The 20731-nt window shown below is 40.9% G+C and overlaps 1 protein-coding gene across 1 annotated transcript in view; it reads right to left on the reverse strand.

Moving 5' to 3' along the window:
* PSTPIP2 (proline-serine-threonine phosphatase interacting protein 2) overlaps positions 1 to 20731 on the reverse strand; it is a 78213-nt gene that overhangs the window by 25866 nt on the left and 31616 nt on the right. Inside the window, exons 2-3 of the mRNA XM_014781385.2 lie at positions 13717 to 13817; positions 3725 to 3802 (exon numbers count right to left, since the gene is read on the reverse strand). Coding sequence (XP_014636871.2) covers positions 3725 to 3802; positions 13717 to 13817 — 179 coding nt within the window. The remainder of the gene's footprint in view (positions 1 to 3724; positions 3803 to 13716; positions 13818 to 20731) is intronic.

Genomic DNA, 20731 nt, shown 5'->3' on the forward strand with positions numbered 1-20731 from the left:
TACAAGCCAGTAAAGGAAGGGTTCAATCTCTGGCTCCTGATCACCTCCTTTTCCATCCATTCATCAATCGTCACAAACTTATTGAGCATAAACTATGGTCCACGCATTGTGTCAGATGGTGGTGATTCAATGGTACAAGACAGACAACGTCCCAGACCTTAGAGTCTAATGGAGGAGACAGATATTAAACACACTGTATTAGTGTTCTATTGATGAACAACAAACTACCAACAAATTTAGCAGCTTAAAACAGTACACATTTATTATCTCAGTTTCGATGGAGAAGACCGTGACACATTTTTCATACATTCTCTCAATCCCCTTTCCTCTGTGTTATAGCCCATTGCTCCTCCTCCCTTATAGCTCCCCCTGCCCATGGTTTTAGTTCTCCCTCACCCTACACTTCCTTAAGTAAACCTCCTTCAGAGGTGACTTGGCCCTGGGAATTTTCTTGTTCATTGCTGCCTTCATGGAAGCAGATATCACTGGGCTCAGTCTAGCCACTCGGGTAGGAATGAGACTTTGTGAATTCATGGTCCCCTAGCCACAACAGCATAGGATCACGGATCATTTTCTATACATATATACATACGTAGCAAGTTCTGCTATTTTGCAAAGTAAAAACACTTGTATTTTCTAGCTGGCCCCTTCTTTTAGCTACCTCACTTTTCCCACTCTGTTTATTTATCCCAAAACAAAGCATTCTTATTTCTCCCTGCCTTTTCTCACACAAACATTTCCAATTATTACAAACACATCAAGAAGAAAAACATAAATGCACATTCTCCATAAAATTTACCCATCTTATGGTACAATTTTTCAAGGAACGCAATGCTCTAGAAAAGTGTCCATATCCAAACAAATGCACCAATGGTCCAGAAGGATGAATGAGCAGCACTGAAGAGCAAACTTATTAATGGAATTGCTGAGAAAGAAAGATGGATATGGCAGCAGATACAATTGGAAGTCTTTCCCCACAGTGAGTCATGGAGTTGAAAAGCCAGCCTTATAGATAAATAGTCTGTCCAGGGTCTAAAATTTTTCTCTCACCCTAAGTGACTGCCTGTAGGGCCACTAAAAGAGCAGCCCCAGTCTCCCTTTAGTTTGTCATTAGCTTTGTTGTCGCACGTCATCACTTCATTGCCATTTCCTGTGTTCAGGACATGATGACAATCCAAGGATAGAATCTGAACCTTGGGGATGGTGCTCTAACAACATCCAGCCACTCTTCTCCTTGGTGTTCTCCTTACTTGTAGGAAAAGAAAATATCCTACCACCCTTTTCATAAGAACTTTGCCCCTAAACCCTAACAAGGCCCATCAGAAGCCAGAGTCTTTCAAAGTGGCCACTGAGGTAAAAATATCCTTCCTAGTCCATAGATAAGCATAGTCATGCACTCTCATCTAGGGCACCTTCCTAAAGATCATCCTGGAGGTGACAAAAACAGAAGTCACCTAAATGGTTTTTCACTTCATTCTTGGAAAGACAGGCCCCAGCTCTCATATCCTGCTGCATCTTCCTCTCTGAGCTATATTCTTAGAAGGAAAACTGGCTGGCTTCTGTCACAGAACATAAGGGAACAGTGCTAGAGTCTCTCTATGAATTTACTAAGCTATAAGTCATGTGTAAGAATACAAGAAATATCATTTTGGATCAGACTCAGTCTGCTAAATATCTTTTCCAAGAAGTACTCTGTGAGGGAATATGGCTGTTTTCCATCACCTCAAAACTTTCTAGATATCTTCCCAAACAGCTTATGCTTTCTTTATAAATAAGTTTTTTGGTCAACTGATCCACTAATCTTCCTTGAAATTACCTAAACTCTCCTTAAATGACAGTGAAACTTATCTAAGTCTATGCAGTTTTGACCTTTGAACATGTAAATGTTTTACATATTCAAAAAATAAAACTAAATCAAACAGGGAAAAGAAAACAATCCTTAAAATTTAAAACAAACTGAAATAAACTTAACTATATATGAAATCATTTACACAATCACATAGAGAAAATAAACTTTTTAAGTGACCTTAGAACACAGTATTCTTAGTGGGATATATTCCAAGATCAAAAGGAACTACAAAGAAATGTTAAAATTCATTCAGAAGTTTTATATTGTTTAATAGCAATATTGGTATTGTTATTTTGAAATATTTTACTCTATATTGTCCTATAAAGCAAACTATGCTAATATTGTCAGGAACCAAGATTTTCAGTGCAAGAGGAAATAAAATTAAAGAAGTAAAATCCTGTAAAGTTAAATTATAATTGGAAATATCAATATGAACTCATGTTTTTAAAATCTGCCCCCTGAAAGGGCCTAGAGATAGTAACATCTCTGTGACAATGACCAAGGCTAGAACTCAGAGTTTCATCTCCAAATATGATTAATCACTAAAAGAAACCAGATATACTTTCAGAAATAGATGATTCCAGGTTTAAATTTAAAGTGTTTAAATTTAAACATTTTCACAAAAAAATTATATTAAGAAAATACGGAAAATGTGAATAATTGTTAAATCTAGGTGATAGGTATATAGCCATTCCTTATGTTTGTCTTTTTACTTTCCAGTGTGTTTTAAATTTTTCATTTAAAATATCAAAAATAAAATATAATATAATCAATAAATCAATAAACAAATTCTCCTTGTACAATAAATCAATAAACAAATTCTCCTTGTACTAATGTCCTATGTCTGAGGGTGACAAGTTTTTTAGGCTTACATAACTATTAAAATTTTAAATATCTCCCAATGTTTTCCTCCTTCAGTACTTTTCTTTGCAGTCTGGGATGTGTGTGTGTGTGTGTTAGAAGCAAGAGAAAAGAAGAGGGAGAGCAATGTCTTGTCTGCCTCCATTAGGACCTCTGAGGGGACACAGACATTAGGGCATCTGTGCAGCTGTCTACAGCCCAGCCAAAGCAGTATGCAGGTCAGTATGTGAGATGATTAGGCCCGCGGAGACCTCCGAAGGTCTGCCTGAACTATTTCTCCCAAGCCTCTCTCAACATGTGTATGTTGGAGAAGGAATCTAGAAATTTCCATATGAGTAGGAGTGGCTACATAATTTGTGAGGGCCACTGCAAAATGAAAACACGAACCCCTTGTTATAAATTATTATTAAGAATTTCAAAATGGTGACAGAAAAGAGCATTAAACCAATTATGGACCTTTTTTAAGTGTGAGATCCTCTACGACTGCCCATGAAGCCAGCCCTGTATATAAGGGAGTGTGTTCCTAAAGTAGACCCTTGTCCTGGCCACTTCTGTATCCTCAGAGTATTCAGTGAATGATGGAAGAATAAATAATTGTGATACAGAAATCTCACATTGGTGGTGAGAAGTATAAAATGGTGCAAAGACAGTCTCTCGTAGTTATCACAAACTATATATGTGTATATGTGTGTGTGTGTTTATGTGTAGAAGCCCCTCTATTAAATTTCTAGTATAAAATTATATATAATATATTCCTGTCTATGAAAAAGTATACATAGAAAAGGACTTCAAGGAAAATTTAGAAAATATTAATAATGGGTTGTGGCTTCGTAGTTCATTTTAGTCTTCTTTCTACTTTTCTATGTTTTTCACAAATGGAAATAAGAAAAAAAATAATTAAAAATTATTTCACCAACACGCTTCACCCTACTGGCCAACCCTGTCTGCTGAAGTGATAGGGGCTCCTGGGCAGTATTAGCCCCCATGGACACCAGAAAGAAATGTGGCACCTACTTGATCTCAGACTGTCCACATGGCTTCTTCCTAGAGAGGTTGAGCAGATCTTTGCCATATTTCTCTTCAATTGATGCCCTGGTGGGAAGAGAAGAGAGGATTATGAGTCCTTCTCAGGACTGATTCTTAGTTAAGATACACTGCACTCCCCTTGAAGGCAAAACTGCCCTTCTGACAGTAGAAGCTCAGATAGAACACTAATGTGTAAAATACAAACCTCCCTCTACATAACAGGGAAGAACTGTAAAAGCCCAGTAGCCTTCATCTCTAAGGTGGTCTTCTCCAGCTAGAAGTCCCTAGCATGGATGTTACAGCAAAACTGAGCATGGCCCCCTGACAAGCTCAGGCTACTACATTACAGACTAAATTTTCAAAATTATGATCCAAGGAGGTATAGATATTTTTTAAAAAGTAGAGTAAGAGCTATTCCATCAAATGCCCTCCTGAGGTGCACCCCTCCTCCCACCTTCTCTAAGAGTACGCTTTCACCCTCCTATAGAGTTCCTCACAGTCAATTCAAATGCACAGCTAAACTGCACCAAAGAGGGGAATTTCAGCAATATAAACTCTGCAGTTGGCATGTCTCACAAAAACAACTGATCATTACTCAGTGTGGCACGGGTCTGTCTAAACCGCTAACCATTCCCTCTTTCCTGACTTTCCCTCTCCCCATTGTCCTTTGTCACCATCTCTACCTTGTGTCCCACCCCAGCCTCATCTAAACCATACTATCAGCTTCTGGGGCTTTAGGTTCATCTACCCCACTTTCTTTCTTCAAATTTAAAAAAAGTATACAAGTAATAAATGAATACATCTTCACTGCAAAAGATTCAAACAACACAAAGTTATATGGACTAAAACATGAAAATACCCCCTCATGCTCTTTCCCAACCCCACCTCTGTCCCCAGGGGTAGCCACTGTTAAGCTTGGTATGTATCCTTCCAGTCTTTTCTCTCTGCCTTTACATACCTATATCTCACGTATACACATAGACATAACTTTCTATGGCTACATGATTGAGATCATTCTATTGTTTGCTGTTCTGTTTTTCACCTAGTAATACATCATATAGAACTTCCCTTATCAGTACATATAGATCCACTGTGTTCATAATCCAGAGTTTTCCTTAGTTCAGGGTCTCCCTATTTGTTTTGTTTTTTACTACCACCAACAAAAGCTAAATCAACATCCTTCCATTGGCTTCTGTCATTGTAAAGAAGCCTCAGACCATCCCGATTTCCCCCCTTGGACAGATATTCTTGGGCATCTCTGAGAGTGTTTCTCTAGGACAGAACTTCTAAGAAAGTGGATTTACTACATCAGAAGGATATGTGTTTTGAATTTTGGCAAATAGTGCCAAATTGTCCTCCAAAAAAGCCTTCTCAATTCATATTCCACCAAAAGTGTATGAGCTCCCATTCCCAGAAACGCTCACCCACACTGGATATTAACAGTCTTTTTAAATTATTATCACTCTGGGGGAAGACGTAAAAAAAAAAAAAAGAATCTCATTTTAATTTGCATTTTCCTGATTTCTAGTCTGGTTGTGCATCATTTTGTGTTTATTGGACATTTGTATTTCTTCTATAAGTTACCTGTTCATATCACCCCAATTTTTCAACTGTTTTACTTTTTTCCTATTATTTGGTAGTTCTTTATATAATATGAATATTAATACTTATTCTTACATATGTTACAAAGTTTATTCCATTCTGTCATTTGTCTTTTCTAAATAATGACTTTATCCATTTTATTAAAATGATACATGCTCATTATTCAAAAAATAGGCAATAAGTGCCCATCAAGGGACGAATGGATAAAGAAGATGTGGTATATATACACAATGGAATACTACTCAGCCATAAGAAACGATGAAATCCAGCCATTTGTGACAACACGGATGGACATTGAGGGTATAATGCAAAGTGAAATAAGTCAGAGGGAGAAGGTCAAATACCGTATGATTTCCTTCATTAAGTAGTAGATAATAACAACAATAAACAAACACATAGGGACAGAGATTGGATTGGTGGTTACCAGAGGGGAAGGGGGGAGGGAGGAGGGTGAAAGGGATAATTCGGTACATGTGTGTGGTGATGGGTTGTAATTAGTATTTTGGTGGTGAACAGGATGTAGTCCATGCAGAAATAGAAGTACAATGATGTACACCTGAAATTTTTACAATGTTATAAACCAATGTTACTGCAATCAAAAAAAAAAAAATCAAAAAAAAAAAATAGGCAAAAAGAAAAATACAAAGAACAAAGCAACAAACTGTCCAAAATTCCACCAACTAAAAATAATTAGTATTAACATTTGGTGATGGTTGTAATGGACATTTCTTTATGCAGGTATGCAGATAGGATGGATGGACAGATAGACAAGGCATAAATAATTTTAAAAGAATGATACCATACTCTACACACTTTTTAAAAAATAGAGCGTTAAGCCTGATTTTATTTGAATTTCACAGAAGAAAAGGAAACTGAGATGAAGCTGAAGGAATTGCTGAATTTCAAATAAGTGTTTCTTTGCCACAGGAAAAATGAATTCCTAAAGATCCTTCTGAGGTTAAAAAAAAATTATGAAAATAATTAAGAGAATTGAGACTTTAAAATACTTGAACTCGGGCCGGCCCCGTGGCTTAGCGGTTAAGTGCGCGCGCTCCGCTGCTGGCGGCCCGGGTTCAGATCCCGGGCGTGCACTGACACACCGCTTCTCTGGCCATGCTGAGGCCGTGTCCCACATACAGCAACTAGAAGGATGTGCAACTATGACCTACAACTATCTACTAGGGCTTTGGGGGGAAAAATAAATAAATAAATAAAATTATTTAAAAAAAAATAATAAATAAATAAAATAAAATACTTGAACTACTTGTTTCAGTGTTAGATAGTTTTTGACAGCTGACAGCCCCCGTGAAGGATGATTAGCACTACTGCACTTCCACCGCCTCCTACTGTTGTTTACGTTATTGTTACTTCATTTGCGTTTGTAACCGTGCTCTGTTCTCCAGTCATAATTCCCCTAGCTGTTCAGTGTTAACTCTTTTTTTTTTTTTATAATTTTATTTATTTATTTATTTTTCCCCCAAAGCCCCAGTAGATAGTTGTATGTCATAGGTGCACATCCTTCTAGTTGCTGTATGTGGGACGCGGCCCCAGCATGGCCGGAGAAGCGGTGCATCCGAACCCCGGCCACCAGTAGCGGAGCACGTGCACTTCACTGCTAAGCCACGGGGCCGGCCCTAGTGTTAACTCTTTATTGAAATGGATTAGCTGCTCACCACCAGTCCTGTTACCATGACTTCTCCATCCCTAAGATTTGATCTTGGTTCATTTTTTGGTTGGCTGAATTCCATCACTTTGTGATCTTTTGCCAAAATGGCTCTGGGTATGTGGTGGGGGGGGGTGTCAGTATTTCATGAGTTCTTTCATATTTGAGACCATTTATCTGTGGCCTTTATATCTGAATGACAACCTCACTGGTGTAATGAATGTTCTTAAACTTTCTCTCAGAACTCGCCAAACTTGTTCCATTGGCTTCTGTCATTGTAGAGAAGTCTGAGGCCATCTTGCTTCCTCCCTGCCCATTCCTGGAGGGACAACTTGTTTTTACCCTTCCTGGATACTTGAAGAATTCTTTCTTTAATTCAATAACTTAACCAGGATGTGTGTTAATGTTGATTCTTACGTAATGACAATCAATATTGATTACTGTGTATTAATATTTCCTGGTCTATAGTGTGCCCTTCAGATCTATTTAGTTCTTTATTTCATAAATTTTTTTCTGGCTTGTACCTCTAAATAATTTTTCTGTTCCCTTTGGTAAATTTTCTACTTGGGATCAGTTACCCAGATGTTGGATTGTCTTTGGCTATCTGTTCTTGACTTACAGGCCCTGGTTCTTTGCTGTCTTTGACTTCATATTTCCCTCCCTTCCTTTTTTCCTTCCTTCCCTCCCTCTCTCCTTTTGTTGACTGAGGTACTTTTGCATGGCTGTTGTGTCACTTGGGTTCATCTTGCTCCTGGTACTGTGGGCAACCCTATCTATTTGCTCTGAGATCAAGTGAGTGAATTCTCCTTCAGGCCCTTCTGATCTTATATAGTGCTTCCCCTCAGTACTACAGTCTGAGCAAGAATCTATTTTTTCTTGGGTCTCTACTCGTAGATTCATTTCTAAAGTTTTTGGCCAGCTCCTGATAATACAAAGTGAAGTGCACCTAAAATTGACTCTAGTTGTCAGAAAAGATGCATTTTAACTCCCTAGAAACTATTTCTACCTTTCTGAATCCCTATTCACTATATCCATATAAAAATGTATGATACTCTACAATGAATATTTAATATTTTTACATGTAAAAAGATGTTAAGGCTATTTTCATTTAAAATATATATATATATGCATGTCTTTTATCCTTTCAAAATTATATCCATTAAGATTTCTTGATAATATGTTGTGGTTTTCAGAAAGAGAAGTTACTCAACCCCTTCCTTTAACATTAAGGTACCATGAAACTGAACACACCACAGGCAGCATCTGATCCCCATGGCAAGTCCTAGAAGCTGGTAAGTAATGAGTTCCACAATGCTGTGCTCTTTGGAGAAAAGAAGGAGCTTTAATGAATGTGAAACTACAGACTCATCCTCATGAAATCAGGGGAACAACCACAAGAGTGAGAAGGTGTTTCCCCAGCAAATAGGAAGCAGTGGAGTCCAGGAGTCTACAGCCAATGAAGGAATCAGTAGGACTTTGCAAAAGTCACCCTCGAATAGGTAAGCCTTTACCTAGATCACCCTCCTGCTATCTATCCAAATTTTCCCTCTCATCTGTTGATCAATTTTTCATTTATTGAACATCCACTATGTGCCAGTCATCATATTATGAGAACACAGAGATGACTGAAATATGAGACCTGCCTAGAAGAGCTCATAATCTGGTGGGGAAGATAGATGTAAACCAATACTTTAGTTTACTACCACATAACAAGAGCCATAATGAAAATGCACAAAATCGTATAGTATAGAAACAGAAAAGGGAATACTACTCCTCTTAGCACTTAGCTGGCTACACTTTCTTCACAAAGCCTTCCTTGAAAGCTCCAGCTCACTTTTTCCTCTCCCCTACTCAAATTCCCAGACCAGGAATAATCCAGGTACCATTTCCCCTTCAATGACGCACAGCAACCATGGTCAGATTTGGCCTTTTCCATCAGGGCTGAAAGCAACCCCAGGGTGATCCTCAACACAGTGCTTCAGGCAGCTCCAAAGTCAGAGTGGGAGTATAAGATGGAATCTTTTGCTATAAAACCTGACACTTAGATATTTTGCTCATTTTTACTGTAAATATCAACCACAGCACCTCAAGTGAATTATAAATTCCTTGAGAAGAACCACATTGTTAGATCCAGAGGAGATCTTACAGAACATCTAATACAGTCCATTCATTTTACAGAGGAGGAAACTGACACCAAGAAAGGTCTAGGCCCTTGACTGATATCACTGCTGGCTACTGAGGAAGCCAGGATTAGAAGACCCAGGTATCTGGACTCTCATCCCAGCCCTCTACTTCCCTTGTAGGTCTCAGCCTCCAGCCCATTCTACTGGGTACAAGTTATGGGTTGAATTGTTCCCCCCTCAAAAAAAATATGTTGAAGTCCTAACCCCCAATATCTCAGAATAAGACTTTATTTGGAAATTGGATCATTGCAGATTTAATTAGTTGAGGTTACACTGGAGTAGGATGGGCCCTTAATCCAACATGACTGGTGTCCTTATAAGATGATATGAAGACACAGGAGAAGAATGCCATGTAACAATGGAAGAAGAGATTAGAGTCAGCAGCTGCAAACCAAGGCACATTAAGGATTGCCAGCCACACTAAAAGCTAAGAAAAAGACATGGAACAGATCCTCTCCTAGAGCCTTCGTGAAAGCATGATCCTGCAGACATCTTGATTTCAGACTTCTGACCTCCAGAACTATGAGAGAATAAATTTCTGTTGTTTTAAGCCACCTAGTTTGTGGCAATTTGTTACAGCAGCCCTAGGAAACTCAGACAGTACATAATGGCTTGACAGTAACTTCCCCACAGGGTGCTAATGTCTAAGGGAGTCTGTCATTCCCACCCTGGCAATCTGTTATTCTTAAGCCCATCCTGAGAGACAGCTGACCCACAGTGAGGATCCCAGAATGAGCTATAACAAGACAGGTTGATCTCTCTCTTAAAAGGATCAATAGGATGTACAGAGCTCATAGGAAGAGCACAAAGTCCCAAGACACTGGGGCTGGGGACCCCCAGCCCATAGGTGTAGCCACTAACCTACAAGTGGTACAGAATTCCAGGTGCAAAGGGGTTCCAGAAGCACTCATCCCTCCTCTCTACCAAAGATCGTGTTGCAACACACAGTTAAGAGAGCTGACCTGGCCACCAAGTTCCTGGTGGAAACCCCCTTTCAGAGAATATACACGGCCTTCTTAGGAGACCATTAAGTAAAGTGGAAAAACCATTAGACATGGGGTTAACAGAAGTCCTGGCTCCACTACTTACTGCTTTTGTAATCTTGGGCAAGTCATTTAAACCCCCACTCAACCTCAGTGTTCTCATCTGTAAAATGGAGCTAATGATATATTCTCTACCTACCTTCTAGGCTTAATATAACAACATTAGTAATGGGTACCATTTACCCATACTTATTGCATACCAGGAACTGTACTAGGCATACTGAAGTGGTTAACAGCACAGATTCTAGGGCCAACTTTCCTAGGTTTGAAACGAGATCTATCCCTTATTACCTGTCTGACCTTAGGCAAATGACACAACCTTTCTGAACCTCAGCTTCTTCAACTGTAAAATAAGGATGATAAAACTTGCCATACAGGGTTATTATGAGAAGTAAATGAGAATATATATTTAAAATACATGGTAGCTTGTATCTAGTAAGCCTTCAATAAATGGCAGCTATTAAGATAATCTCATTTAATCACCCCTAACTACCCTCTGTGATATGATTATCCTCTTTTTTATATTTCTCATTTCCTGCTCATATTAGGAGTTCAGTACGTACTGCCGGGCCCCACCTGGGGATCCAGGGGTGGGAGAGTCCATGGGCCTGGACTGCCAGTAACAAGACAAGTTCATTTTAATTGTTAACCAGTGGAAGACCTCAGAATGGAATGCTATGTAGAATGCTTCCTTTAAAGAAAAAAAGGAAAGTGACACTACCAAGATGGCCACATAGGTTGTTCCTAACTTCACTCCCCCTCACAGGAAGAACAACTAACAACTGTTCAAGAACAAGACACCGAGAGACTCCCAGAACATGGGAGTGAGGCTGAAGCACCTTCCTGCACCACAGAAACCAAGACAAGAAGGACAGATGTTAGCTGAACCTATTGTGGTTATCATTTCACAATATATGTAAATCAAACCATCGCGCTGTATGCCTTAAACTTATACAGCGCTGTATGTCAATTATTTCTCAATAAAACTGGGGGAAGAAAACATAAGCATACATAAGGATTGAAAAGTAAAGAAGGAATAAAAAGATACATGATGGAAAAAAAAACAAAAGAAAAGAAGAAGAGAAAAAATTGACCTGACCTTTGAAGGATGGGGAGAATACTTAGGCATCGGGGAGGAAGAAGGACATTCCAGGTGGGGAAAAGATGGAGTAAAGACGTAGAGGCAGAGACATCCAACACATGCTCACCAATCAAGCTGTCTGGCTGGAATAGACAGATGGAGTGTAATGTGTGAGAATGTATGAAACAGAAAGAAAAGGGAGGGAGAGACCATCTCTGTGCTGGGAACAAGCCCATCCCTCCAGAAAGTCACCAGCCCTTCTGCCCAGAGTTGATGAGTCACAAACCCAGGATCTGTGTGAGACACCCTGGAGATGTTCTGGATTCTGTCACTTTCTAGGTTCCCATGGTAAATTACTTATCCAACCTCATTTTAAAAGCTACACTTTCATGCAAAGAAAATGGAAATAATAGGATCTCATGCAGTTGATGTGTGTCAAAGAAGAATATTTCAAAGGGGTGTGTCAACCTCAATGTTACAGTAATAGAGATACTGAGAGGAAGCTCCTAGCACAGCATATGGCAAAGGCTCAATATGTGGTTATTATAATGTAGCTCTTCAGACGTTGGTTGTTGTTGTCATCATCTATTTCATCATTAAGCCTTTGCAGCTGATAGAAGGGTAAACTAGGCACATTTACAATTTACAGACGGATTGTTCGTTACTCTGTTTTGTTACTCACTTGTTGTGTTATAATAAGTCATCCAGAACTAACTGGGCACTGATCAGCTACAGAGCAAGTACTGAGACATGGCCCAGGGCTCAGAGATACAGATGCAAGAGAGGCAGCATTCCTGCCCACTCCAGACCAAGGTGATTGTTCTGTCCATCCCCAAATGACTGTAGATGGATTTACTGCAATCAATCTAAGTATGACCAAGGAACAACCCAATCAATTCAACGGGTTATGAACACAGGTTTTAATGAAATAGAATTAAATAAAATACTAGGGTAGTAAAATTTTATTAAACTTTTGTTTTATGCACGTGTGTACTGGGTAGCAGTGTAAAATCTATTTCTTACTGAGGGTTACATTCAAAAAAATGTGGACACCACTGATTTAGACCAACATCTCTATTGTATCAGGGGACCCTTGGACAGTCCTGCCAGGGCAGCGGAAGCCTTGGCCTTTAGCCAACACCTCCTTCATGGATGTATATGGCAAGGCTATTTGTTTCCCAGGAGAAAATTTATAAAAGCCGTAGCTGGAGGAGCAACACAAAAAGCAAGGGGTATTCTGAAATCTCTATGTCCTGCACAGTCTAGAAACTCTCGTTTGCTTGCTACTTTGTCAGAGCTCTGCTGAAGGAAGCAGGGCCACCTCCAGTGCCCGTCAAGAGAAAGGAAAGTTGTATCTTGGTGTCACCACCGTCAACCAGCTTGGGTAGAATAGGGAGGCTGGTCCCTCAAAGGAGGAGGCGCAGTGACCAGCTCCATGGAGCCTGACAGTGGACAGACCTCTCTCTTTCCACCCCTCCTGAGACGCACAGTGTGGCAGTGCTCCAGCTCCCCCGGACCTTTGAAACAGTTCAAGGAGGGAGGCCTCACCATCTGAGAGCGGGCAACTAGTGTGAGTCTGATGTAACCTAATGTTCTCTTGAGTAGAAAATAGACACTTGCTCGAAAACACTGTGATGTCCGTATCTCCAAGTTATGAATCTCTCACTCACTGACTTACAAATAGAACCTGTTAATTCATTTGGGTCCTGGCAATGTCCCGAATCTCTGGCCAAAAATCCCCCTACAGTACTCCTTCATCTAGAATCACTGGGAAATGGAGTAGTCCAGATAAATAAGATTTCCCATAAAACTAACTTACCCCATTAAGCATAGAATTGAAAAAAAAAATCTTATCCATTAAGAAAAGAAAAGAAAAAATCCTCTAAACCATGCCAGTTCCCCCTGGACCACCAAGCCCCATGCCCTCTGGAGCACCATGATCTGGCCCTCATCTTTCTCACTGCTCCCTCCCCACAGTGGTCTCTGAATCAGGCTCTGCCTCCCTCCCACCACATGGGTCATGCTCATTCACATCTCCAAACTTGCTGTTCTTCCACAGATACCTGGATACTCCTCCAGCTATCAAATCCACCCCCCAAGGGCCACCTCAAAGAACTCCTGTTGTATGCAGCTGGCCTCCCCTTTTTTGGCCGGTCCTCCACAATTGCCCCTCTCCCGTGAGGTCTTTCAGTGTTATGCCTATCATATAACTTAGTATTTTATTATATTTTGTTTGCTGTTTCATCTATAAATCTTCTCTCTCAAACCGAGATATCATTTACTTCTTGGGTATCATTCCATAACCTACAAGAGAGGGTCTTGTGAACTGTTAAAAACAGTACATTGTTCCTTGTTCGTGCGGGAGCATTTTGTCCTCCCCTTCGTCTTCAGAGAGGAACAGCATGTACCTTTCTTTTAAAAAGTCTTCAAACTCTTTGCAGTTCTTGCGCCCATTGTTCAGATGCTGGATGATGCTGTCATAGCCAATGTTGCTGAGGATGTCCGAACTCTGGTGAGAAAAACAACATTGTTTCAGACGAGGAACAGCAATGACAGCAGCCCCAAGGCCCGAAGAGTGGACACAGGGGAAGCCAGCAATGGGAAGTTTCTGAAACATTTACCTCCAAGACATATGTTACCAAAAAGAACAAAATAGAAGAAGTAAGAATGTATGTAGCTGTGGGAGAGTTTTTAAAATTATGAAACTGGAGGGCCACAAAACAGGAAGGAAGTGACAGAGGATTGAGAGGCACATGGATGAGGGAGCTGGCGGGCTTGGGTCCCTCTCTGGGCCCCTACCCAGGACTGAAGTCAGGCCAGGACAGGGAGCAGGAAGTGGTCACCCACCCCAGCCTTCTGCAGAGTGCTCCTTCAGCCTGCTGAGTGGAAACCCACTCATGCCACAGGTCCACTTTAACCAGGGGCTATACAACTTTCACTTTGTCCTTAAACCTGTCACAGAGCTTGACCCTGACATCTCTTCCCATAGCCAATAGGCCCAGTCTGAGGGTCGAGGCTATTGCTGCAAAAGGCAAGCAGCTCTGAGCCGTGAGTAAGGCCCAGGAGTGGGAGAGAAGGGCTGGCTTCTCACTATGAATCGTGAAGGGGAGCCCAGCAGCCAGCATGCTCTGTATCGTCACTGGCCCCAACATGGTGGAAAGGAGTTCTTTAAAATTTTAAATTAGCAGTTTATTCATATTTTATTCTACTGTGCGCTCCGAGGTTGGAGGGAGCTGGCTAAGTCTCCTAAAGCAGTAGCCCCAGATGCAGTACATTTTAAAAATCAAAGTCCCCTCAGCAACCCAAACCAATAGATCAGGGGCTCTGAAGAACGTCGAAGTGTCCCCTAATGAGGCTGGTTCCCTGGTTTCTACCCCCGAATGTATACAGGAGGTTGCCTAATTCAGGCTCCAGTCCCTTAGGGAGGTTGGTTAGGCTGCCTCTGGGTGTGCCCTGGGGAGCTTCTCCCCTACCCCCAGCCCAGCCAAGTTGGACTGTCCCTTCCCAGTCCCCAGTCTGCAGAGGGAGCTTCGATTCTGCTGTTGGGTGGGCGTGGGGGACTCCTGAAGATACCTCTCCACCCAGCGCTGGACACTGGAGAAGCAGAATTCCTCTCTTTCATTTGCTGCCACTCGTGACGACCTGGCTGAGCAGACAAGGGTCCCAGAGAGACCCAGCAGGAGCAAGGCCTGAGGCCGATTTCAACATGGCTTTTGGAAACTTAACTGACTATAACTCATGTGGAATTTTTTAAAATGGGTTATTATAAGTATAATAAATTTTATACACAGGCATATAAATAAATCTGAGTTAGAAACACATTTAATTCTATGGGTTCTGGCTGCTGTTTGGGTATAGATGTAGACCTTGGGAAGCCTAAAGAAATAGTGTCCACCAAAGCTTCATTTCTCCACCCGTCCCCTCCATGCATGCTCTTCTGTCTCAGCCAGGTAGGTCCCCCACTGCCCCCTGAAAGGCAGTGCTCAGTGGCAACTCCAAGATGATGCTTGCATTAGCCCCTCCTAAGTCCAAATCCAGCCTCTCAACCCCCAAGTTTTCTGAACGCCCTCTCTGACCTCCCCCTCCTCTGTGCTCTCAGAGCACACAGCTTCTGAATTTGCTGTTCGGTACCCCCAGGTGAGTAGCCTTGCTGTCCCAGCTCTACTGCAAGTGCCTGAGGCTTCTTCCAAGTCTCGGACCACACCTGCACACCTCCCCCCAAAAATATAGTTTACTATACGCACACCAAAGGTCTACAGTAAAATTCTGCAGGATGAAAATGCCTATTGCGGTGCCAGCCAGATGCATCAGAAGACAACAATGAAAACAAAGACTCCTGACGGAATGAATGGATGAATGAATGGGTGCAAAGGGTCAATGTCAAAGTTAGTTTGTAGACAGAAGTGCTTTGCTCTTCCCAGAGAAAGATACTTTGGTTCCCTGTCTTATGACATTCATTTGGAAAGGTGGTTTCCTTTTTTTTAATTAAGGGTGTGAACACAATTTGAGCTGGACGGGTGGAGCTAGACTAGAGTTTCCTGGAAACAAACCAGAACACCAGGCCTCCTGGCTGCCAGCCTTAAAAAAACAGAATTACTGCTTCAGAGGAGTGGCTGGGCTACAGAGGCAACCAAGAAAGGAAATCCCCAAGAGAAAACAAAGAGTGCCCAAGGACAAGTTCAATCCTCCAGGTGGAGGATTTGGCCTAGAATCTCCCTCCTATGCTACTCAGAAAGCATGAGTGGCAAGCTCTGACTGGCAGAAATCAGAATAGGAGGGCTAAACAGGCAAGAAGACTGCATGAGCAGCACGCAGGCATCACAGATCTGCCATCAGAAATGAGTGTGCCAAACCCATAACCCCAATATCCTCGGCTTGGTGATCAGAGCCCTCTACACAATATCCCTGACTTCTCTCACCCAGGTTTTCCCACACTGGTCTCTTCCTTGTCCTCCAAATGGGCAGTGTACATTTCTACCCCAGGACCTTCGCACGTGCTTTTCCCACAATGGGAATGACATCTCCTCCTCTTAACTTAAATCCTACCTTTGCTTCAGGGCCAGTTCAAATCCCATTTCCTCTCTGAAGTCTTCCTCAAATAATTCACCCTATAGTCCCCTCACCCTCTTCTGGATACCTGGAGTGTTTAATGCTTATTCCTGTCATTTGGCTCTTATTACATGTTATTTTGTGTCATTAGTTAACATCTTTTAAAAACGTAGTTAACTTTTTTTTTTTTTTAAAGATTTTATTTATTTTTTGCCCCCCAAAGCCCCAGTAGATAGTTGTATGTCACAGCTGCACATCCTTCTAGTTGCTGTATGTGGGACTCGGCCTCAGGCTGGACAGAGAAGTGGTGCCTCGATGCGCACCCGGGATCCGAACCCGGGCCGCCAGCATCGCAGCGCGTGCACTTAACCACCAAGCCACAGGGCCCGTAGTTAACTTCTTAAAGGGTATCTGGATTATACCCGATCTGTACCATCCACAGTAGCTTCCACAGTAATGGTGCTTGAGAAACGTTTGTTAATTGTATACCAACCCACAGACAAGGTACTAAAAAGGTTACAAAGCCAGCAGAAGACAGAGTTCTTGCAATCAGGAAGCCTGTCCTTCATTTAGGGAGTCAGAAAAAGACAGGAGCATAAGACAAACATGTATGCATAAGGAAAATTAGACACTAAAACAGTATATAAAATTACTATATAAAACACTATATAAAATTAGACACTAAAACAATACATATACAGAAAATATATAATGAATGAGGTAGAAAAGAGAGAATAGGCTAGGGTCATCAGAAAAGAGAAGAAATAAGATTTAACAAATTAAACAAACAAATTAAACCTGTAGTAAGTAGAAGGAATGAAATTAAAATAGCGGAACATAATGAAATAGAAATGGACATACAATAGAGAAAGGAATGAAACCAAAAGTTAGTCTTTTGAAAAGCTTAATAAAGTCGATAAACCCATAGCTAGGTTGATCGAAAAACAAGAGAGAGAGAAAGAAAAAGCACAAATTACCAATGTCTTCAATCTGACAAAGGGCATCTACAAAAACCCTACAGCTAACAATCTACTTAACGGTAAAAGACTGAACTCTTTCCTCCTAATAAGGAGGAAATAAGGCACGAAAAAGAAAGAAAGAGCATACATATTGGAAATGAAAAAGTTAAAACTGCCTTTATTTGTAGACATGATTGTATACACAGAAAGTCCTAAAGAATTTACAAAAAAAAAATAACTAGAACTAATAAATAAATATAACAAGGTTGCAAGACACAAGGTCAATATACAAAAATCAATTATATTTCTGTATACCAGCAGCGAAAAATAAATAAATGAATAAACATCATCTACAATGGCAAAAACGATATAAAATATTCAGGAACAAATATTTAAGAGGTTATATAAGATTTCTTCACTGAAAATTACAATGCATTACAGAAAGAAACGAAAGAAGATCTCATTATATGTAGATGTACACCATGTTTGTGGACTGAAGAGTAAATATTGTTAAAATATCAATTTTCTCCACATTGGTGTATAGATTCAACACAATCCCATCGAAATCCGAAAAGTCTTTTCTGTAGAAATTTGCAAGTTAGGCTAAAATTTTTGTAGAATTACAAAGGACTTAGAACAGGTAAAACAATTCTTTTAAAAAGAAGAACAAAGCTGGAGAATTCACACCACCCGACTTCAGAATTTTCCATGAAGTTATAGTAATCAAAATGGTACGGTACTGATCTGAAAATAGACAAACAGATCAGATTAGAATCCAGAAACAGACTCACTTGTCAATTGACTTTCAACAAAGGCGCCGAAGCTATTCAATGGGGGAAGTGATAGTCTTTTCAACAAATGGTCCTGGAACGAAAGCATAAACCTTTGGGAGAAAAGAGCCTCTATTCATTCCTCACACTATACACAAAAATTAATTTGAGATAGATCATAGACTCAAATGTAAAACTTAAATATAAAGTTTTCAGAAGGAAAATACCTTTCAGACCTTCAGGTAGGAAAAGATTTCTTAGAGAGGACACAAAAAATATGAACTACAAAAGAAAAACTGAAAAATTGACTTCATCAAAATTGAAAACCTCTGCTCATCAAAAGTGATTGTTAAGGGCCGGCTCCGTGGCTTAGCGGTTAAGGGCGTGCGCTCTGATGCTGGCGGCCCGGGTTCGGATCCCGGGCGCGCCCCAAGGCACCACTTCTCCGTCCAACGCGAGGCCGAGTCCCACGTACAGCAACTAGAAGGATGTGAACCTACGACATACAACTGTCTACTGGGGCTTTGGGGGGAAAAAATGAATAAATAAAATCTTTAAAAAAAAAAAAAAAAAAAAAAAAGTGATTGTTAAGAAAATTAAATGGCAAGCCACAGGCTGGGAGAAAATATTCACAATACATATGTCGGTCAAAGGACTTGTATCCGGAATATATAAATAACTCCAAGAAATTAAAAATAAAAATATAAGCAACCCAATAAAAATTGGGCATAATACTTGTACTTCATAAACACTTCATAAAAAGACACTTCATAAAAGATATTCCTTTGGCCAAAAAGTTCATGAGAAGTTTCTCAACATCACAGGGAAATTCAAATTAAAGTCACAGTGATAGCTACTTCATGCCAGCTAGAACAGCTAAAATGAAAAAGTCAGCATTGAATGCAGGCAAGGATGCTGAACTATCAGAACACTCATGCATTGCTGACGGGAATGTAAAAATGGCACAATCATTTTTGAGAAATGCAGACTTCTCAAAAAGCTAAACATACACATACCCTATGACCCGAAGTTCTACTCCTAAGCATTTACCCAAGCGAAATGAAAACATATGCCCACAAAAAGACTTGTACAAGAATGTTCACAGAAGTTTTATTCACAATGGCAAAAACTGGAAACAACCTAAATGTCTAACGACTGATGAAGGATAAACAATTTGTGGTATATTCATACAATGGAATACTACTCAGCAATAAAAAGGGAAGAACTACCAATATATGAAACAACATGGATGAATCTCAAAAACATTATGCTAGTGAAAGATGCTAGACACAAAAAGTATTTACTGTATGATTCCATTTATATGAAGTTGTAGGACAGGCAAGCAGTTCTAGGACCTATTTTTACGATAAAAGAAATAAGAATAGTGATTGCCTGAGTCAAGGGAGAAATTGAGGGTAGACTGGAAAGGATCATGAGGGAACTTCCCAGAATATGGAAATACATACACCCTGGTGACCCACATTCCTATCAAGCTCTTTCTACAGAGGTGTGGGCTGTTCAGGTGTATGCAGTTTCCAAAACGCATTGATCTGTGCATTTCATCTTATGTAAATTATACCTCAAAAATATTAAAAGGCTGGGGCCAGCCGGCTGGTATAGTGGTTAAGTTTGCATGCTCTGCTTTGGCGGCCCAGGGTTTGCAGGCTCGGATCCTGTGCAAAGACCAACGCACCACTCATCAAGCCATGCTGTGGCGGCATTCCATACAAAGCAGAGGAAGATGGGCACGGATGTTAGCCCAGGGTCAATCTTCCTCAGCAAAAAGAGGAGGATTGGCAACAGACGTTAGCTCAGGGCTAATCTTCCTCACCAAAAAAAAAAAAAAAAAAAAAAAGAAGAGACAGCAGACCCAAGCACCCAGCAAGTTTTAATCAATGGATTAGTACTTTAACCATAAAGCTGCTTAATTTTTTTTAAGACAAAACATTTGTCTTAAAATTTAGCAGTGAGCAGATCTAGCCGTGAGCACCTGTGTGCCACATCCAGCAGATGTGTTAACCAAAGAATAATAAAAACAGTCATGTTGTGAACACTCCAGCGGGCAGTCGAGACCACGGTGGCATGGGTTCAGAGAAGGAGGAAGTCTCCGTGGCTGCATGGTAGAGGGTAACTTCACAGCTGGCGGGCTCCCCGGCCCCCAGCTGTAACACTCAGGTCTGGTTTCACTCACTCAGTCCAGGCACATGTACCCCTCCTTCCTGCCCAGCCCTGAGCCTCACTCTGCAGGGGCCTCTGAGAACTTGTTTCCAGACTCCTTTTCCACCTCTGGGCAGAAGGTGTAGAGGCAGAGGGGAAGCAAGGAGTACCTGCAGCCTCCAAAGGCGCCATTGGAGTTACAGGTGCTGCCGCCAGAGCATGCCCACATCTGGTTCTGTGCTGCATCTCACACCATCCTATCAGGATGTCTGCTACACAGTTTCTCTAAGCGTGGGCTCCAAGGACCACCTGCACCACAATCACTGGGCAGCTAGGCAAAGATGCAGATCCCTAGGTCCTACCCCAGACCTGCTGATTCTGAACCCGGGTTGGGGGAATCTCCAGTTTTACATTCCTTCCCAGTGTCTGTAACGTCATTTGAGAACTGCTGCCATAGAAATTATAAAAGACAAAAGAACAGTCATGGT

This window comes from Ceratotherium simum, chromosome 14, assembly GCF_057802395.1.
Source record: "Ceratotherium simum simum isolate JZ-2026a chromosome 14, ASM5780239v1, whole genome shotgun sequence".
NCBI classification, from domain to species: domain Eukaryota; kingdom Metazoa; phylum Chordata; class Mammalia; order Perissodactyla; family Rhinocerotidae; genus Ceratotherium; species Ceratotherium simum.